The sequence below is a fragment of the Rhinolophus sinicus genome, linkage group LG02 (genome assembly GCF_036562045.2).
Source record: "Rhinolophus sinicus isolate RSC01 linkage group LG02, ASM3656204v1, whole genome shotgun sequence".
NCBI classification, from domain to species: Eukaryota; Metazoa; Chordata; class Mammalia; order Chiroptera; family Rhinolophidae; genus Rhinolophus; species Rhinolophus sinicus.
The window spans coordinates 134595225-134614958 of NC_133752.1; the positions used below are offsets into that span (position 1 = coordinate 134595225).

At 38.8% G+C, this 19734-nt stretch overlaps 1 protein-coding gene across 6 annotated transcripts in view; it reads left to right on the forward strand.

The window, feature by feature from the left end:
• Positions 1 to 19583, forward strand: part of PTPRR (protein tyrosine phosphatase receptor type R) — a 244596-nt gene extending 225013 nt beyond the window's left edge. For all 6 annotated transcript variants that reach the window (XM_019748998.2, XM_074325415.1, XM_019749000.2 and 3 more), the window contains 2 exons: positions 3344 to 3457; positions 18378 to 19583. In XM_019748998.2, coding sequence (XP_019604557.1) covers positions 3344 to 3457; positions 18378 to 18471 — 208 coding nt within the window. In that variant the 3' untranslated portion in view covers positions 18472 to 19583. The remainder of the gene's footprint in view (positions 1 to 3343; positions 3458 to 18377) is intronic.
• Positions 19584 to 19734: the final 151 nt, after the last annotated feature.

Here is a 19734-nt window from a genome sequence, read left to right on the forward strand (position 1 = left end):
AGTAGTTCTCCAAAAGGAAAACAAAGTGTCATTGCCAGAGAACATGGATTACTGGAGGTTAGGCCGACAAAAGCAACAGATGTCCCTGGTATCTCCCTTCCCTAATGTCTAGCTGAAAGCTGTCCTCTCATAACTTATACATCATCCCCTTTGTTTTCCTTCTAGTGTGCCCAAACAAAAGCAAACATTTTTAAAGTCATTTAGATAACCAGACATTTATTCTCCGTACTTCCTCAAAATACTGTAATTTGGGTCGCTTTCTTTAATTAAAATTTTATGAGAGCTTTTGATAATACCTTTAATAAATAAAATACATTATTTTAGATGATAATTTTATCTTCCTCCCTTTTTGAACCTTTGTGGTTTAATTAAGAGTAAAATTTACTATATGTCTATTTATCCAGAGGCATCATTATCCAGTTTCTAGCTCTAGGCTTTATCCCAAACTTAGCTTGGGGCCAAAGAAAAACAACCTAATTGTCCATACTTTAGGGCTGGAACCACCCAAAATCATAAAACTCTGAGGATATCTAAAACGACATAGCCACTTCCTCTATAAAATCAGCTCCCCTTCTGATTACCATTTCTAAGAATGAGACCATCTTTTTTCCAGGCACTCAACGTCTCACATTGACAGTTATCTTTGGCCTTTCTCTCAATTCTAGCCTCAGTATCTAATCAGTCACCAGATTGGCTTTCCCTTCAAAGTTTCTCCCATAATCATCACTTCCTGTCCAACCACCCAAGTTCAGACCCTTATGACCTCATCCATGTATTTTAGAAGTAGTCAGCTAATTGCACACACACACCCCACTTCCCCATGCCCCACCCCAACTATGGCCTCCCCAATGCACTTCTCTTGGATGATGCTCCTAAAACCCTCTTTCATCACATGGCTTCCCATTGCCTAGAGCTAAAGTTCTTAATCTTGGGTCTATGGATGAGCTACAGGGGTCAGTGAACTCCTTGATGTTACTTGGAGCAAATTTGAGTACATTAAGTTATGTGAATTTTTCTGGGGGAGTGAAAGTTTATAGTTTTCATCAAATTCTCAAAAAAAAAACAAAACAAAAAAAAAAAACACAGAAAAACAACAACATACCACTGTTTTAGAAGATAAAGTCCAAACCTCTTAGCTTTCCATATAAGGCCTTTTATAGACCCCAGTGTACCTTCCCAGTCTTATTTCCCACAATTTCTCTAAAATAATTTTCTCTTCAAGCCAAGCTAGTCTACTTATTGTCACACATCATATACCCTGTTCTGCAGCTATTCTTTTCTTATGCCCTTATCATGCATGGAGTATTCTCTCTCATTCATGATAATCAAAATGTCTGCCATTCATAGGGTACAGTTCAAATCCTATCTCATTAGTGAAACAAACTCTCAATAGACACTTCAACTGAAAGAGACCGTTCTACCTCTGAATTCTTTTGCACTTACATTCAACAGAAACAAGTTCCAAATAGGAGAAATAAATGCTATTTGAGTGTCAAGGAGGGAGCTATTAATTCAAACTAGGAAGATTGAAGAAAGCCTATACAAGTTGGAACAATGTTAAACAAGATCTTTAAAAATGACCAATGTTTGTGTTTTTTAAAGGTAGTTTGGGAGGGCATTTCTGACTGAAGAAATATCATTAACACAGAAAGGAAAATTGGAAAATAAAAGGCATTTTTTGGCAATGACTCATGTAAATTAATTAAAAAAAAAAAAATGGCACAAAGAGTCCAAGGAAGACAGTAAAAAGACATAAAGCTTGAAAGTTACATTCATATTAGTCAAGGTCATTAATACTATGGTAAGAAGCTCAGACATTGTGCTATAACTATAGCAGCCATCTACAGTTTCTGAGTGGAGAGTAATATGATCAGGTCCCTAGCAACTGTGTGTGTCGTGAATTAGTCCCAGAAAAGACTTAAGACTTGGAAACCTAAATGAGATCATTGCTAATCATGAAGAAAGGAGCTGTCGAAAACGTGAGCACAGTCTGTAGAAAGGAAAGCATGGATCCCAGACGCTCAGTAGAGATGGAAAATAGAAGAATTGGGAACAGATTGAATGTGGGAGGTGAGGGAGTGGGAGATGTTGGAAATGGCTCCAAGATTTCTAAGCTGGAAAACTTGTGGCTGACTGGTAATGCCATTGAGGGAAAAGAGAATTAATTCTGGTTTGGATACATTGAACTGAAGCAAGTGCAAAATAGTAACATCAAGGAGACTAGACATTAGAAGAAAGGGAATATAAATGTAGAATTGAAAAAAATTTCCATAAAAACTTTTAGTGGTTAAAATTACTAAGAGAGACACACAGAGAGAGAGAGAGATCTATATCTATCTATTTACCTATCTATCTATCTAGCGTTTGTTAAGTTGATGACATACTCTCTAAGGCAGATGAATGTGTAAACCCTTAAGGACAGATAATGTTTCTACTCAATCACCTGGAAGTAAACGATTTGGAAAAATGTGCCTCTAACTGCCTCCTCTGTCCTAAACCGAATTGAATCTTCAGTTATTCACTGGAATCTTCACCATCAGTATATCCAAGACCAAACTCCCCTCTCTCTGTCCCTCAAATCAGCTCTCTCATTCCAGAATTCCCCCTTTGTCTCACTGGGACTACCATTCTTCTAGTCCTCCAGGACTAGTCTTCTTTGACTTTTTGCTTTTTTACAAAAAATGTATATATATTATTTATTTTGTAGTTACAGTTGACATTCAGTATTATTTTATGTTAGTTTCAGGTGTACAGCACAGCAGTTAGACATTTATATAATTTATGTAGTGATTCCCCCCAATTAGTCTAGTGCCCACCTGGCACTACACAGTTATTACCATATCATTGACTATATTATGTTTTACTTTATATCCCCATAACTATAGTAACTACCAGTTTGAATGTCTTAATCCCTTCACCTTTCTCAGCCTGCCTCTCAACCCCCCTGACTTTTTGCTTTTCTGACTGTTCAGCTCCAGTCCTCCAGACTCACATTTGTGATGTGTGCTTAAGTCTTTCCCCGCCTTTCTAGGGCCCAGACCTTACCTAAATTCAGGCTCTAGTTATTCATTGTAGAACAGTTACAGTGTCTTTTTCCCTGTTCTCCCCACCCATCACCTCCCTCCACCCCTCTCATCCTACTGCAAATAACTAAAGGAAAGAATGTCATATAAGCACTTAGCACAGAGCCCATGTTGTTATACTCAGTCCATAAGAATCGTTGTTGTTCCTCTTGTAGTTAATCCTTACCGTTGGTTCAAATTTAAAAGTACCTTATTAAAAGAATATATTTTATCGTCGCTATTTTTCCTCCACCTTGTTATTCTTTGTCCTTTCTTTTCAGTGCGGGGATAGGTAGAACGGGGTGTTTTATTGCTACATCCATTTGCTGTCGACAGCTGAAAGAAGAAGGAGTCGTCGATGTGCTAAGCATTGTCTGCCAGCTCCGTGTAGACAGGTGAGTGTCTGCGGGATGGTGTCATAGAGACTTTGGAGCAGCGTGATCAGTCACAACCCGCTCCGATCAGCCTGACTTTGTAAACATCGCATGCTCCAAAGTCCTAAATCGCTATAGTGATTTTTGTAAAGTGCTTAAGACTGTGCATTACATTAAGAAACCGTCAAAGAAAGTGTTATTTGCAACGCCAACCATCAGAAGTCCAAAACCAAGCTCTTATGCTTATCCTCCCTTGTCTCTGATACAGGTTGTTTAGGGTGGTAGCTGTTCCTTCTTAGTCTTACATCCTTATTCCTTTCTATGTATCTGCATTTCCATTTGCCTTAACTGAATCATTCACTTTAGGATCTTGATCCTTTCAAATGAATCATATGTCATACTACCAAGAGTTGTCCTTTTTTTAGCCTACTCTTCTTTAATTGTATACAATGCGCCTAACATAATTTACCATCTTAACCATTTTTAAGAGTACAGTTCAAGCATGTTAAATACATCCACATTGTTGTGCAACAAATCTCATGAAATCTTTTCATCTTGAAAAATTCTGTACCTGTTAAACAACAAATCCCCCTTCTTCCCTCCAGCTACCCCTTGGCAACCACCATTCCCCTTCTGACTCTGAATTTGACTACTATAGATACCTCACATAAGTATGTGTCCATTTGTTACTGGATTATTTCATTAACTATAATATCTTCAAGATTCATCCATGTTGTATCAGAATTCCCTTTCTTTTTAAGGCTAAATAATATTCCATTGCATGTATATCCTCTATTATTTATCCATTCATGTATCAATGGACACTTGGGTTGCTTCCACCTTTTGGCCATTGTGATAATACTGCTATGAGCATGAGTACAAATAGCTGTTTGAGATTCTTTTGGTTATATACTCAGAAATAAGATTGCTGGATCGTATAGTAATTATATTTTAAATTCTTTTAGGAATGCCATATTCTGTTTTACATAGTGGCTGCACTATTTACAGTCCCACCAACAGTGCACAGGGGTTCCAACTTCTCCACACCCTTGCCAACACTTGTTATTTTCTATTTGTGTTTGTTGTTTGTTTGTTTGTTTTAACAGTAGCTATCCTAGTGGGTATAAGGTGAGAGAGTCATTTTTTATACAGAGATCATTTGATCACCTCTCTGATGATCTCTGTTTATGTGTTAAAAACAGAACCAACAAGACATTTCTTTTCCCTTTTTCCACAACTAAGCTTACGTAGGTAAATGAACAGTTGAGTCAGTGATGAAAAAAGTGAACAGGTGCTCCTTGAGAACAGACACCGAGAGAAAGATGCATACCAGTACGTGAGTGGCCTGCGTCTCTGCTCTGGAATTCAATGTGTTATAGTGGTGGAAGAGTTGTTCTGAAAGGCTACAATACTGGGTTCTCTTTTTCATTCATACTGTGAATATTTATTCATCACTTTCCTGCCCAAAGCCTTGTACAGCATTAGGCAAGATGAGCGAGGCTCTGCTCTCCTAGAGGGCACATGCTAACAGAGACAGAGAGAGAGGAGATAATAAACAAACTAAGAAGAAAATAGGATAATTTCAGACAAAGAAATGCTGTGAGGTAATAAAACAAGAGGGATTTTGTTCTACAACCTAGAGTTTCCTAAAAGTAACACTGTAGAGTCACCTTTTAAGATTCATTCAATAAATATTTATTGAGCACCTACTATGTTCTAGGTCCTGGGATTTCCATAAGAGACAAAAGGATGGTTCTGAAAATTCAATGAGATAATATATCTCATTGGAGCTGAGTCTGGCTCATAGTAAGCCTTCAATAAATTTTCATTGTGGTATTATCTTCATTATTATTAAAATTATCAATAAAGTTTCTCCTAGTGCTAAAAATTAAACTTTCAAATTCTCCTTTCTGGATGAGGCTTTCCCTCCCCATCCCTGTCTGTCCTTGTCTCCTCTTAAATAATAATTTCTAACTTTTTGTAAGCATATCTTCCCTCTGTTTGTCTCTTAACTTAATCATGGTGGTTAAGTTTCTGGGCACTGGAGACAGATTGCCTGGGTTTGGATCCTGGTTCCCACCATTTTCTAGTTGTGTGGCCTTGGGCAAGTTACAGGACTTCTCCATGCCGCAGTTTTTTTCATGTGGAAAATGGAAATAATAATAGTACTACTTCCTATTTTTGTTGTAAAGATTAAGAGAGAACCTATAAAGTGCCTTTTACATAGTAAGTGTACAACCAAGTTTAGCCAATTATCACTATCTGTAGCAAGAAACCTGAATACACATCTGTAACCTGGAACTAATAATCTACCCCCACAGGGTTTCAGTGACATTAAGATGAGATTACACCTGTGACATACTTAGAACACTTAGCCTATGTTTCTTTCCCTTTCTCTATCCTCCCCACCTTCACCTTCCCATACCCCACATGTGATTGCTTCTACAAATGTTTTCTTTTTATACATAAGAAGGTCCGCTCCAATTATCTTTCTTTCTCCTCTTACAATTGCTGTCTTAGTCTCCTGAAACCCTCTTGCTTTCCATCCAGTACCTTCCACTCCAGCCGGAATAGGATCCAATTGCTTCATGTCAGACTCTAGGATCTACCATCATTCAGTAAGGGGCCCTGCATCAAAGAGGAAGGGACAGCACCCAGTCAGTTGGAGCTGCTCCCGAAATGACCTTGGTCTCTTGCTGTGTGCTTCTATAACAAGGCTCCTGCATGGGACCCCAAATCCCACAGGGACTCTAGTTTCTATCCCTGTACCCTCCTTTCCTACGGGCTAATGCTGGAACTCCATGAGCCCGAGATACCTGCATGGATCTAAACTTACTGCGAACCAAGTTGGCCTTCAATATCTGCTCTGACCCTAGTTGGATAGTAAAAAACAATGGCTTGATTTGCTCATTTTGGAGGTGTGGGGGGAGCTCTTGTGCTCTTGTTACTCTTAATCTTGCCTATTTACCCTTCCATCTCCCACCTCTCCCACCTGCTTTTGTAGCCTGACCTCCACCTTGGTTCCCCCTTCCCACTCACATTACCCTGTCAAGTCTACCAAATCGTCCTCTAACTTTGAATGGAATCGCAAATACATTTTTTTAAAACCGTATCACAATGCCTCTTCTATCTGTTCCTTCCTTCCTAAAGCAAATAGTCAGAAAAATTTAGCCTTGGCTTTCCACCACCACCAAGGTCTTCCCACAAGGCTTGTCCTTTTACTACTGATAGGATCTTGAAAACATAGCCAACTTCTCTGCTGATCTGAAGCCTATGGGCTTTCCACCCCCTGGATTTGAATCACTGCCAATATGTGTCTCGAAATCATTCTGATTTATTAATCAAGATCCCTTCTATATAAATTCTTCCTGAGCAGCTGTTGTTTATGAAACAGTCTCCCTAAAAATTTCCTTGAAAGGTTTTTCTTTTTCCTTCCTTCCTTCACAGGATCAGCATCAGTTTAACTTTTCTTGTCTCTTCCTTCTGTTGTGCACGCCCCTATTTGTTATGAAAAGCAGCACAGGAAACCTTCCTCCTTTCCTTCACCCCATCCAACTTCTTTTTCCTCCATCCTCTTCCTTCTTGCTTCCGTTCAGCTTTTTTCTGTCAAACTCATTTTAAAAATTCAAATCTGTAGCTAACTGTTACCATTGACCATATGCTTAATTCATGCCGGTAAAGGGAATGCTGGCCTCAGAAAATCCAGACGTTCACCTTTCGGCTCTACAGGTTTTCATCATTCATAAGTTCTTCAAAACTCATCCCCAATGTAGACTCTGTGGTTGTCCTGGCCTTCAGTTCTTGATCTGTCTTCTAGACATTTCAGAATGCACTATGCACATTCACAAGTGTATTTATTTAATCATGGCCTCTTTACATGGTCTTCAAAGCACACGTCTCCTTTAACTCCCAAAGTGAATCTACAAGTAGGAAAAGAGGTATTCTTTGGCTTCATTTTTTTGTTTTAACGTGGAAACAAAGAATTCACTATATCAAGCAATTTACCCAAAGTCACGGAGCTTAGAAAATGGCAAAATAGATTTCTTTGGAATTCAACAATTGTAGATAAAAGCAAACAGGTTTTTTAATAGGTTTATTGTAAAACTGCTTAACAAAAACATATCTCTTTTATAATGCTTTGCCATATAAAAAAATGCAACAACACCATAATTTTTAAAACAATGTTTAATATGAATGAGATCTATTTCATGAATAGGTAGAGTGATATTGTCAGCAGTTGCCATAAGAGTATCATTTGAGGGATACGGGAAAGTTACCTCATCCCAAAATATCTATCTATGGAGGATGCCAAAAATATCTATGTATACTGAATATCTGAAATACTACTCTTAGAGAGCCAATCCTTTGCTAAAAGAACCATTCCTTTTTTAATTTCGTTGAACCTAGAAAGATGGGAGCAGAGCTCAGGTAACACTTTGTCCTCTCAGCTATTAACACTTTGTAAACAAGATGCTCCATCCTTTCCAGCGTGCTAGCTAAAGGGACTATTACTCTCTGCGTTATCAATATGTTCAGAACGTAGGTTTTGCTGAAGAAGAATTGAAGAGAAGGCTCCAGAACCTGGGTATACCTAAGGTTCTGTAGTCGGGAAGACTGGTAGACAACTCCAGGGCACTGGGGAGGGGCAGGGCTTAGCGAAGGAGCAGGAGATCTCTAGCGAGAGATGCCTCCGGAAGATCAGCTACCTCATTTGTGAGGCCCAGTACAAAATAAAAATGTGGGGACCCCTTTTTAAAAAAATTATTGACTATTTCAAGACAGTGACAGTGGAGTATTAACCGAACTGCAGGGTCCTTCTCATCATGGTGGGCGGGCTGCGGGGGTTGTGAGTGCACAAGACACTACTAGCCCACGAAGCCAGACCCATGGTGGCATGTTTTTAGGATGGGCGTTTAGAGATGGGCCTGAATCCTGTGTCCTGTGTACTGTGGAACAGGCACCCGAGATCTCTGCTCAGTGTGGTGCTCCTGAATCGTGCATATGTTCCTTCATTCAGCAAACATTTACTGAACACTTACTATGAAACAGGCATCAGGCATCTGGGTGTAGAAAGATGGATTCCTTAACATACTTTTCCAGACTGTGTTTCTCAGGGCACAGTTAAATTACCAATTAAACTATGAGGGCCAATTAAGTCCCAAATTCTCTTAGACTGTTTTCAGACCAAAAAAAAAAAAAAATAGATTCTCAATTAAGTTAGAGAAAAAGCTATTATATAACTGTATTTCTTAGAACCCTTCTCCACTTGGATATTCTCAATAAGTATCAATGCATTAAAGAATCTGAAAAGTCCCCCAACTTAGAAACCCATTTAACTTCCTTTAAGCACTCTATCACATTTATTTGACCACGCACACAAAAAAACAAACTTTCCTCAAAGAATATCTAAATGGGAGGAAAAGAATTTATAAAATGATAAATATAAATTATTTTTTCAAGAAGTTTGATGGTAAAGAGAAGACTGGAGATGGCGTAGGAATTTGAGCCTGGGTGGAACCATTAAAAAGGGGAAAGGAAAGGGTGGGACTAATTGGAAGCATGCAGCTGAGTATAATAAGGGATACAAAAGAGAGCCAATATATCAGAGAGCTGAGGTTTTGTCCTCTACAGAGTACAAGCTCCTCAGGCCTTTCCCTATCCTTTCAGACTCTCTTTTAACAATGGCCCCTGGTCCAAGTGATCCAAGGCTGCATATCGTCCATCTTTTTTTATAGTCTGCTTCCACCTCTTGTGGCTGCTTCCTCTGAGAAGCCCAGGGCATAACTAACAACAAAGAAAAAGACAAGGCATGATTTGGATACTTAAAATGGGGCTTGTTTCATGATGATGTCAAAAGCATGAGCATTGGGCAGGATCAAAATCCTGATTAAAAAAAAAAAAAGGAAATTACAGTGCCTGATTGTTGTTATCCAACATGACAAAAGCAAGCAATTTATACTCAGGTCACAAATCTGCATTTTAGCAATAATTTCAAATGGCCCGGTTTAGAGATGAGTGTGTTATGATGAATGGCTATTTCCAATGTAACAACAATGACAAAGCCGTTTGGTGAATTTCTCATTCTCTGGCAAGACATTATTTTTATTGGCTTTAGGGCAACTTCTATTAATAGATGCTACAGTTCTCGTTGCAGATTCATAAGACTGTGATTCTCCTTTTAATAATACTTTTGAGCATATTTTGAATTAAAATAGGATTTCTTTTTTTCCAAGTAGAGGTTCAAATTCAGTGCAAGGCACCCACAAGTATTTTATTTAGAAGTGCATGAATGGATCATTCTACATTTTTCATGATGTTCATTTTCAATGAAAAGATGAAGTAGGTAGCAGGCAATTAGGTCTGAACACTGGCCAGTGGACAGGTAAGCAGGCAGCTACTAGAGCATGAGGTGCCAGCAATCGCTAGACCAGATGTCAGGGAGTTTGGTGCTAATCCTGGCTCTGCCCCTCATTTCCTGTGTGACCACTTGTACACTCTAGACCTCTAGGTATACATTTGTAAAAAGACAGGCGGGTGATATTGTAGCCCCCCAACCTCTTCGGGTATGAGGAACCCTTTTCTAATAGTAAAGTATTTCATAGACTTCAACCTAATAGTTTAATTTGGAAACCATAATGCTTATCAATTAATTTTATTCTGTGACTCACAACAATGAGTGATGCATATGCATGTGTGTTTATTTGGCCAACTGATAATGCTGGGGGCACAAGTGGCATCAAGGGCCCCTCCAATAAGTTGCCTTTTCCATCCTGGGATTCAGTGGTTAGGAAGTAATCAACTGGCTCTCTAAAATTTCTTGCTATTGCATTCTTTGAGTCTATGAACCTTTGTTTTTGTAGAGAACAATGGAATGGTAATAACAGACAATCATAACATTTGCCAAACACCTACTAGGAAAGGGATGAAAAATTAAAAATCTGGCCTTAAGAATATTGAACAAATCTCATTCTTCAGGAGGAATCCAAGACCTAAGAAGAATGAATGATATATCCAAAGTCACATAACAATTTTTATTTTTTTATACCCTGAACAGTACTTCCAATTTTGCTCAAATAAGATTGTCTAAATTTTGGATTTGTTTGCTTCCCAAAAGGCTATTGTTTTCTGGAGTGGAGACCCAAGTGGGTTAAGCACAAAATTGAGAGGAAGTTCACATTCTAATCCTGCCTTTGACAATGACCCTGAGCTAGTTGCTATATAAACCAAGGGAAATTGTTTATGTCTAATGGTTTCAGTTTAGATCACTTATTATTAATATCTGAATATGATAAGTACCATGAACTTCTTATTGGCCAGCATGGCTGTAAAGGGGGATATTTTGCTCAGTCACATTTTCTTGTTAATGGAAGGTTGCTATATATACCGTACATTGGTCAACAATTTTCAAAAATTATGGTGGAAAGAAAGGACCCATAACATTAGTACTAATGTGTACTAATTAGTACTAATGTTAAATCTCCCAATCTTACATATCACTAAATTGCTGTGATTATGCCACCTAATTAAGAATTCCAGTTGCTATTAAAACTAAACCAAGGAGCTTTCACCGTATTTAGCTCCTGCTACAAGAGATTCATTTAGGCATTTGTATGACAAGGTTTCTTAATGTGAGATAGTGACAGAAGGTCATTTATACATTGAGGGTGAGAGATGCACCTGTCCCTTTAAAAAAATAATAATAATCCATAGTAATAAAATGGCCAAGGAAACTCAGAAAATGCTCACATGCTCATAGATGTTGTAGGAGAATGACTAACGAGCAATACGTGACCATCAGAAGACATTTAGGCCAGGAGGAAAGGACCATGTTCCATTGCAAGTTGACCTCTGGCAACTTTTTCCTCATCATATTTCTTTTAATCCCATTTGGCACCTCTGGGCACCGGAAGAACTTGAAAACAGAATTTTGGAAATGAAACACATAAAATAATATATGATCCTAAGGCCTTTTTCTTCTCTCTTTTTTTTTCTTCCCCCCAAACAGGAAACAGTCTGTCTAATCCTCCTGTTTAAGAGTCAGTGGTAAACGGCAGTTGTCTTTGTACATCCTTACCTTGGAGGCCTCTAATTGGAATGACATCCAAAGACCTGACTTGTAGCTTTCCAGACAGGATAGAAAAATGCTTCCAGTGTGCGTCATATCATTGTTTAAATGTTTTGATTAATCACTTCAGTTAGATGATTTTTGTCTTTTTTTTAGCTATAATAATCTGAGAGGAGGAATATGCATGCCATCAGTTTCCTAGGCTAATATACGTCCCAAAAATATTCTTTGTTTCCAAAACTTGTTTTAAGTGATTCCAGAGCTCAAATTTCTACCTATTGGTATAATTTTTATCAACCCTACATTTACATTTATCCATATCCCTCTTCTTTCCCAACTAATCACAGAGATCCCTTAATTAGTAAATTTCAAAGATCTCATTTGAAGACCAGGAATTGAACATTTCAGTTTATTTATTTTAAAGACACTTCAAGCCCCAGAAATTGGTATGGATTTACTTGACATTACAGTTCCTGAGACTGTAAGAAGTCCTCTTGTAACACAGATTATGCCAACTGAATCTCCCAAGTGGTTGCCAGGACAACCTTTCCCTTCTTCTCAGCTGGGAGTTAATTGAGTGTTAACCTGGGTGTTCAGAAGAAAACTGGCTAATTTTCAGGGGGGGGAAAAAACACAGGAAAAAAACAAAAACCAGAACTCAAGATAGGTTGATGCATTAAATTATCATTGGACGTGTGCTGGCTTTTGTGCCCTACAAATACGTTGGAACACAGCTCTTCAGGGAAAGTGTCTATTCAAAATACCTGGTCAGAATCAGTCAGAATACTTATGGTGAAGTTCTCCCTCCTTGATGTGACATCTGTATAAAAACACGGGGAAACCTTTGTCCAAGGCACCGAGTTACCACAGCAGACATTATTAGCTAGGCTTGCTTCACTCATGCCCAAGCAATCAGAGATTTACCCAGGAGACGCATTAACGTCCACACCTTTTGTTCTAAATTTACTGTACCAAATTTTAGTAAAAGAATTCCTGATTTGAAAATAATAAAAAGCCAAGGAGCGTAAGTTCCATTGTTAGGCCAGAAGTGAGTCACTGCTGCAGAATTTCTTCTGTCTACTGATTAGACCGGATACGCTCTGGGTGGTGCCGCAGGAAAGGCTGTTGCTCTCTGTATGTGTGAGTTAATAGTCACAAAAGGTCAGAATTTTAACATGTTAAAAACCAAATCTCTCTCCTGGGTATATGGAGGGTGTGTGTGTGTGTGTGTGTGTGTGTGTGTGTGTGTGTGTGTGTCAAAACACCCTCCCTGTAGCAAAGGGAAAAAACTACATTTTTTTTTCCCTTCTAACCTTAGTTTTCCCCCAGCTGACATAGCTACGTGCTTCTCTGCATGGAGACTGGGATGACACTGATTTTTGTGTTTGGCGGGGTTAATGGTATAGGAGACGTCTGATGTTTCTGGAAGGGCAGCATATCTGAACCCTCTCTGGCCTGTTCAAACAGTGTTCGTATTCTGTGGCCTCAAAGCAGTCAGAGCCCCGTAGCCAACACCATTTTTGCAATACACGGAATGACTCTTCCATATGGAGTGGGACATAATAAGAGTGGACAAATAATTTATCATCCAAACCAAGCCACTTCTGAGAGTGAAAGGTTGCCCTATTAGTAATTACACCAGGACATCAGGAGTGAACCAGAACTGTGCCAAGCAAACCAGGTGCATGATGACCCAAGACATAGTGTTAGCTAAGCCCTTATCAAAAGAATAAGAAAACGAATACGCAGCATTTCTTTAGTACTTACTAAGTGACAGCCGCTGTGCTTAGCATGTGATGGGTTATCTCATTTAAACCTTGCAAAATTTGAAACCTTACTAGGTCAGTACTCTGCCAGCCCAGTGGTTTGCAAACTTTTTTGTGAACAACGGGAAACAAAACAATGGAGAGACAAAATCTTCCACAAAACATCAATATGGAAAAGGAATAAAAGCAGAACTGCCCTGGTCACAGCTGGGATTAGGAGCTAGTCCAAAAGCCCAACCGCCTCCTCCGCCAGCCACAGCCTCTCAGGCACCTCTGGAGAACCCTGGGCTCCCGGGCTTTCTGTAAATAGCCTTCAACTAGACATTGAGATACTCTGACTCATTCCATCCTCACAATCTAATGAAGTTTATCATGAATGTCATCTTATAAGTGAAGAAATGCCAACTGGAAGGAGTGAAGGATTTGTCCAAAATCATAAAGCTACAGGTTGAAAAGCAAGCTTTCAAATTTGAATCTGTCAGACTCCACGCCCATCTCTTTCCATGACATCACCTGCCCCCACCGCAGCAGACTTCTAGGCTGCTTAACATTCAGAAACATATTTGGATCTTTCTATCTAGGCTTGCCCGACCTGGGCAATATGGTGTTCTCTGCCAAGTGTATTCTTAGTTCTCCAAGGCCTAATCCCAAGGCCTCATCCCAAGGCCTTCCGTCCAGCTCTGTTTGACCAGATAGCACCAAAAGTAACAGTATAAGAAAAATAGCTAACAATATGGTGTCGGTATGTGCTCGTGTGTGTGCTAAACATTTGAAATGGATCGTCCCATTTATTTCTCACAACAGTGCGGGGTGGTAGGCACTATCATTTTATTACCTCTTCATTTCGTAAATGAAAAAACTGAATACCACAAAGCTGATGTAATAAGCGAAAGCGGCTTGTAAGTGGTAAAGACAGGATTCGTCTTGACAACAGTGTATGGTGTGTTTTCCCTAGATCCCTATGGTAATGAACCTGACACCTCGGCATTACAAACCTTTTCAAACCCATGAACCATGCTCAGAGTTCACTGGGTTCCCTTGTCCTGTTTTTATATGACCTTACTCTTTTTTGATAAACTAACTCCTGCTGGGCAGTAGCTATTGTAGCTTAATGTGTTATACCTCCGGGGAAAACAGATTTGTATCTAGGGGATTCTCCAAGGAAGGAGGCTCCTTGCTACAATTGTGGTGCTATCTGGGACGCTACGTGACTGGTGGTGGTCCAGCTGCTTGGGGCCCCATAAGCCTTCTCCATTGAAACACCGTCTTAAGCAATAGGGAAATCTTTTAAAATGTTAACCTTCATTGAGCTTAAGCTATGATCTATTGGAAATCAAGGACTATTTTAGTGCCTCATCTTTAAAACGGAGTTGGATGATACCTTTTAAAGTTAAAAAAAAAAAAAAAAAAATAGCATCCCTGCTTCTTACCTTTGAGGACCAGCTTGCATTAGGAATTTTACATCAGTGATTCAGATTTTCAGCAAATCCATGGAGCCCTGTCTGACCTGAAAGAGTCCTGGAGGCCAAGTCAGATCTCTCCTGGAGGGTGAATTATTATAGGGCTCTTCTGAGAGTTCCATAATTAATCTAACACTATTCATTTATTCCATAGTGTATTTTGTATACAGGCACTATATTAGCTTCTCGGGTTTTATGTTTTTCTTTTTGTTTTTTTACTATGGCCAACCTACAAAAAGACTGTATTTGTCCCAAAACTGAGTAAAATCTCCAGGGTAATCTTAGATTTCAAGTTCTTACAAAGATCAACAGAGTATTCTACATATGCAAATAGCCAGTTATTAAACATCTTCAAAAATGATAATGATGAGTTCCTGACTTTGCATCAGCCACCAGTGAATGCATCATGGGAAGCCCTTTGCCTAATTTTAGCCTGGAGTTTATCTGCTGTCATGTGACATGAAAGTGGCATGGCCTGGATAACCGATGTGACAGGTATTTACTTAGGACTTGTGCTTTTCACTGTTGCAAATATGAGAGGGCTGTGACATGATGCCTGCCCTTAAAAAAACCTATAACCTAGTTGGAAACAATTTTGGAATGGGATTCGACAATACATAACATGATGTCAAATTACTTACAAAAAAGACCCTACCTTGGCCCTCTCTTTTTCTACTCCTTTTTAAATGACAAACGAAAAGATGTATAAGGCATGCCTGTTAAATGTCTGGAAGACACAAAGCTGGGAGTGAAAAACGGAAGGCAGTGATGTTAGTAAATAAGAACATTGTTCTAAAACCGAGATGTAAAATTAACAGGAATAAATAGAAAGTCCTGCCTTTAGTTTCAAAAATTCAATAGCATAAGTTCAGGATAGGAGAAAGCTGAAACTTTCGCATTCAAAAAATCCTGCATTTTTTCATTAACCTAAACCTTCACTCAATATCCTAAAATGCTTGCTGAGTACCAGGCCCCAGGTGGTTACGGTGGGATCTCACCACCCAGTGCACCTGCAAATGCAAACTAATTGTCCAATAACGTACAGCTCAAGGGAGAAAATATTCCCACTCACTAGATCTCATCAGGAGTAGACACAACACTCTAAGAAGGTCATATTTGATCAAATAGACTATAGAAGAGGGAGACTAGACTGGTAACAGGGAAACCAGGCTGGATAGAAATGTTGAGTGATCACAGGATGTTTAGTCTAGAGAAGAAAAGATTATGGGACTTTGATGGTTGTTTTCCAACATTTAGAAAGCTATTGTGTGACTATAAGAGGAGCCTTAAGACTTTTTTGGGTTATTTCAGTTCAACCAATGGGGTCAAAGTTAGAGAGGGGCTGATTCACTCGGATGTCTTCAAAAATTTTCCTGCCAGCTTTGGGAAAGGCTGCCTCTAAAGGAACCTCACCCCATGACTTTCCAGCAGAAACTAGCTGCCCATCTGCTGTGTAGACTGCTCCCTTCTGGAAAGGCTACATTATGTCAACAATTGGAATGAATGATCTCTGAGGATCACTTTGATGCTAATTCTTTTATTTTCCAAATTAAGTGGGAAGTAAAGTAACTTTTCTATGCCTTCCCTAAGCCTTCAGGAATGTGCAAGAATTTTGCTAGCTAATGACTTTATTTCTCCGTCTTCCCCACTTTCATCATCTGAGACAACCTTGACTTAGGTAACAGAATGTCACAGAAAATATTTTCCAAACATTCAAACACACTGCTGACCCATTTGGGGTAAAAAGGTTATGGAAAACCTAAACGTCTCAGTTCATTCATCAGTAGCACATGTAAATACCAGTGTTCCCCAGAACAGACCAGAAGGGGGAAAATCTTGCTTCAACGTGAGGTAACCGGTGAGAAGTCCACAGACCAGACAGAGCCCATGAGATGGAACACATATAAGGCTCCACATACTGTCTGCTGCTCAAGCGGGAGGACTAATGGTTCCCTGAGCTGTGTGAATGCCAGAAGAAAGGGGCACCTCTGAGCTCCTTGAGGCCACCCTAAAATTTACTGTGGCTTTATCTCTCACGCTTCACAGTCAAGGCCAGCATCTTCTGGACACCTGCTATGTTCTTAGGTGTGCCCAGATGTTATCATGCAGCTAAGAGGAAGAGTTACCACATCTTCAGCGGGCCATTTCTGTTGTCAACCTATGACCCAGGGACACTTGGCCAGAAGATTGTCTTCAATACAACAAAATGTTCATAACTGGGGAAAAGACTGATAAAATACTTCTGCCAAAAATTTGCTGTGATGGAAAGCTGTGTATTTACCTCTTTCTTTCTTATCAAATACATCTTTTTGGCATCATGTCGACCTGCTTAGTTTAGTTAAGAAGGGTGAAGTCTCACTAGCTTAATATCACTACTTAGTTTAGAAGGGTGAAATCTTAATATCTTGTAAGTTTTTAGTTACAGAGGTTGACAATATAAATTGTATATAAATATAGATACAAGCCCAGTTTTAGTTATTATCATTAACTAGAAATCATGTTACAGTGAGGCAATATAGCTTGTTTTTTAAGTTGAAGTGCTTACATGATCTAAAAATAATCATTTTGAATGGTAAAAGCAGCTACTAGGAAGAACTGTCTAAACATAATTTCAAAATTAGTTGCATGATTGCAGAGTTATGGAGACTTGATAGAACTTCAAATAGTCACTAGCAGTGATGCTGTTATTCACTGAGCAGGAAAAATAAGTAGCATTTATACTGCTGTCTGGTAGTTTTGCCAAGTAGGAGAACCATTATTATAAAGAGCAAAATATGAGATAGCTGTTTTATATATAAAAATATAATGAGAAGCAGCCTTATTTCTCATGAAGGCAGCTACCTTCTACTAATCCAATAGCAAAAGTTATGCTGAATAACTAGTGATGATAATGATAATACCAAAGGAGAAAAAGCAATAGCCAATTCCCTTTTTCCAACTCATTTAAGGGCCCATCCACTATTGGGTTTAGATATCCAGCACACTCAACCCAGATGCTGAGGTTGTTTCATTAACATACTCAGACCACTCCAAGGTTGTTGTTCTTTTTACGTGTAGAAAGAGCACCATTTCACAGTCAAGTTTTATTTGGTAAACCTTCTTCGATCAATTTTAATCCAAGTGCAGAAACCATTTTAACATAAGAGGAATGATAAGGCACTGAAGAAGTAATATCACTGCAGATATTCATTTCATTCATTCATTCAATTCATTTAAACCTCACGACAATACTATAAAATAGGTGCTATTATCCCATTTTAAAAGAGGAGGAAACTGAGGCACAAAGGGTTTTAAGGAACTTGTCTGTGATCACACAATTAGGAATCAGCAGAGGAGAGATTTGAACTCAGATAGCCTGGCTAATTCCTAGCTCCCATTAGGCTATCCTGCCTCCCCAGTAATGGAATTTAGGTAAAATTAATCAAGTGCCAAGTGTGTACCAGGCACTATGTTAATCCTTATGTACACTAGCATATTAAGTTCACCAGTTGGATGATTTGGACACAAGTAAGAGAGATTACCAAAGAATCACCAGGTCACCTGTTCTGTGTGTCTTTGGCATAACACCCTAGCTTGGATGTGGTCTCTGTGTGACTTGAGATTGCAGGATATTAGCAATAAGAAGTTACTGTATTATCTCTTCCTTGCAGGGGTGGAATGGTCCAAACCAGTGAGCAGTATGAATTTGTGCACCATGCTCTGTGTCTGTACGAGAGCAGACTTTCGGCAGAAACTGTGCAGTGATTCTCTGAAAATTCACCAGACCATCAATCTCTAGGGGTGATTAGTCAATTACCCACTTGAGGCTTCTACAAGGAGCTTCCTGAAATTGAAGGAAAAAGAAGCCCTGAAGCCAAGCTGTAGCATGGATTGTGGAAGATGGTAACATAGTAAAGACTGCCGGCCCCTTGTGTATATGAATGCATTTGTAAGCATCCCTAAATTATTTTGAAGGTCCTATACTGATGGAAGTATGATAGATTTCTCACACAGCTAAGCAGGATTTTGTTCTGTCTGTATTGATTATCTGCCACACAGAATGTATGTATGAAATACTCAGTGATATATGTCATCAGATGATGACTGGAAGAGCTGCTGACGAAATTACTATTATGTGTTTAGATGCTTTAATGTTTGCAAAATCTGTCTTGTGAATGGACTGTCAGCTGTAACACTGTTCTTGTTTTAAGTGCTATTACCTTTCTCAGTTACCAGAATCTTGCCGCTGAAGTTGCAAGTGATTGATAATGGATTTTTAACAAATAAGTCCTTGTTTTTGGAAAAAAAATCAAAGTCAGTAACTATTTTATATGAAAATGTGTCTTGATAATATTACCTATTAAATATGTATTTATCAATACCTCTTATCAATCAATTACAGAGCACAATGATTGTCTTTGGGTGTATATGTATTTATTCCCTATTATTGGGCAAAGAGGTGGTTTCAGCTCCAGAACTCTATCCACTGTATTTCTACAATGTGAGTCATTTTACTTTAAAAGGGAAAAACAATTTGTAGCAACTCTGACATATCAAGAATTTTCAATACTTGTCTCTCTTTTACTAAGGAGGAGTTTTTGAATATGCTGTCTACCTGGAATCTCTCACCCAATAAAAGGCAGTTGCTTTTGGGAATGATGTAAACTGTCACATTTCCAGAGGCTCTTCCAAAGGATGCTGCCATGGAGATCCTTAAATTTCTGAAAGGTTTTAATCCTCAAGAGATAAATAAAGTTAAGAAGAAGAAAAAAAAAACTACACTCAGCAAACACTAGATGTTTTGCTCAAATATGAATTTTTAACGCAGCTATGTTAACTTTGTTTCATAGTGCCAATAAACTAATCTTAATACTAAATATTGAGTAAAGCATGTTCTTTTATCTTATTTGGAGAGAGGGTATTATCTTGTGGGGGAAGTCTGAAGTAGATAATGTGATGGGTTTAATTTTAGTCTCTGCCTCTCCCCAGTGGAGATGACTATCTCAAATGTAATACCTATTGTCATCA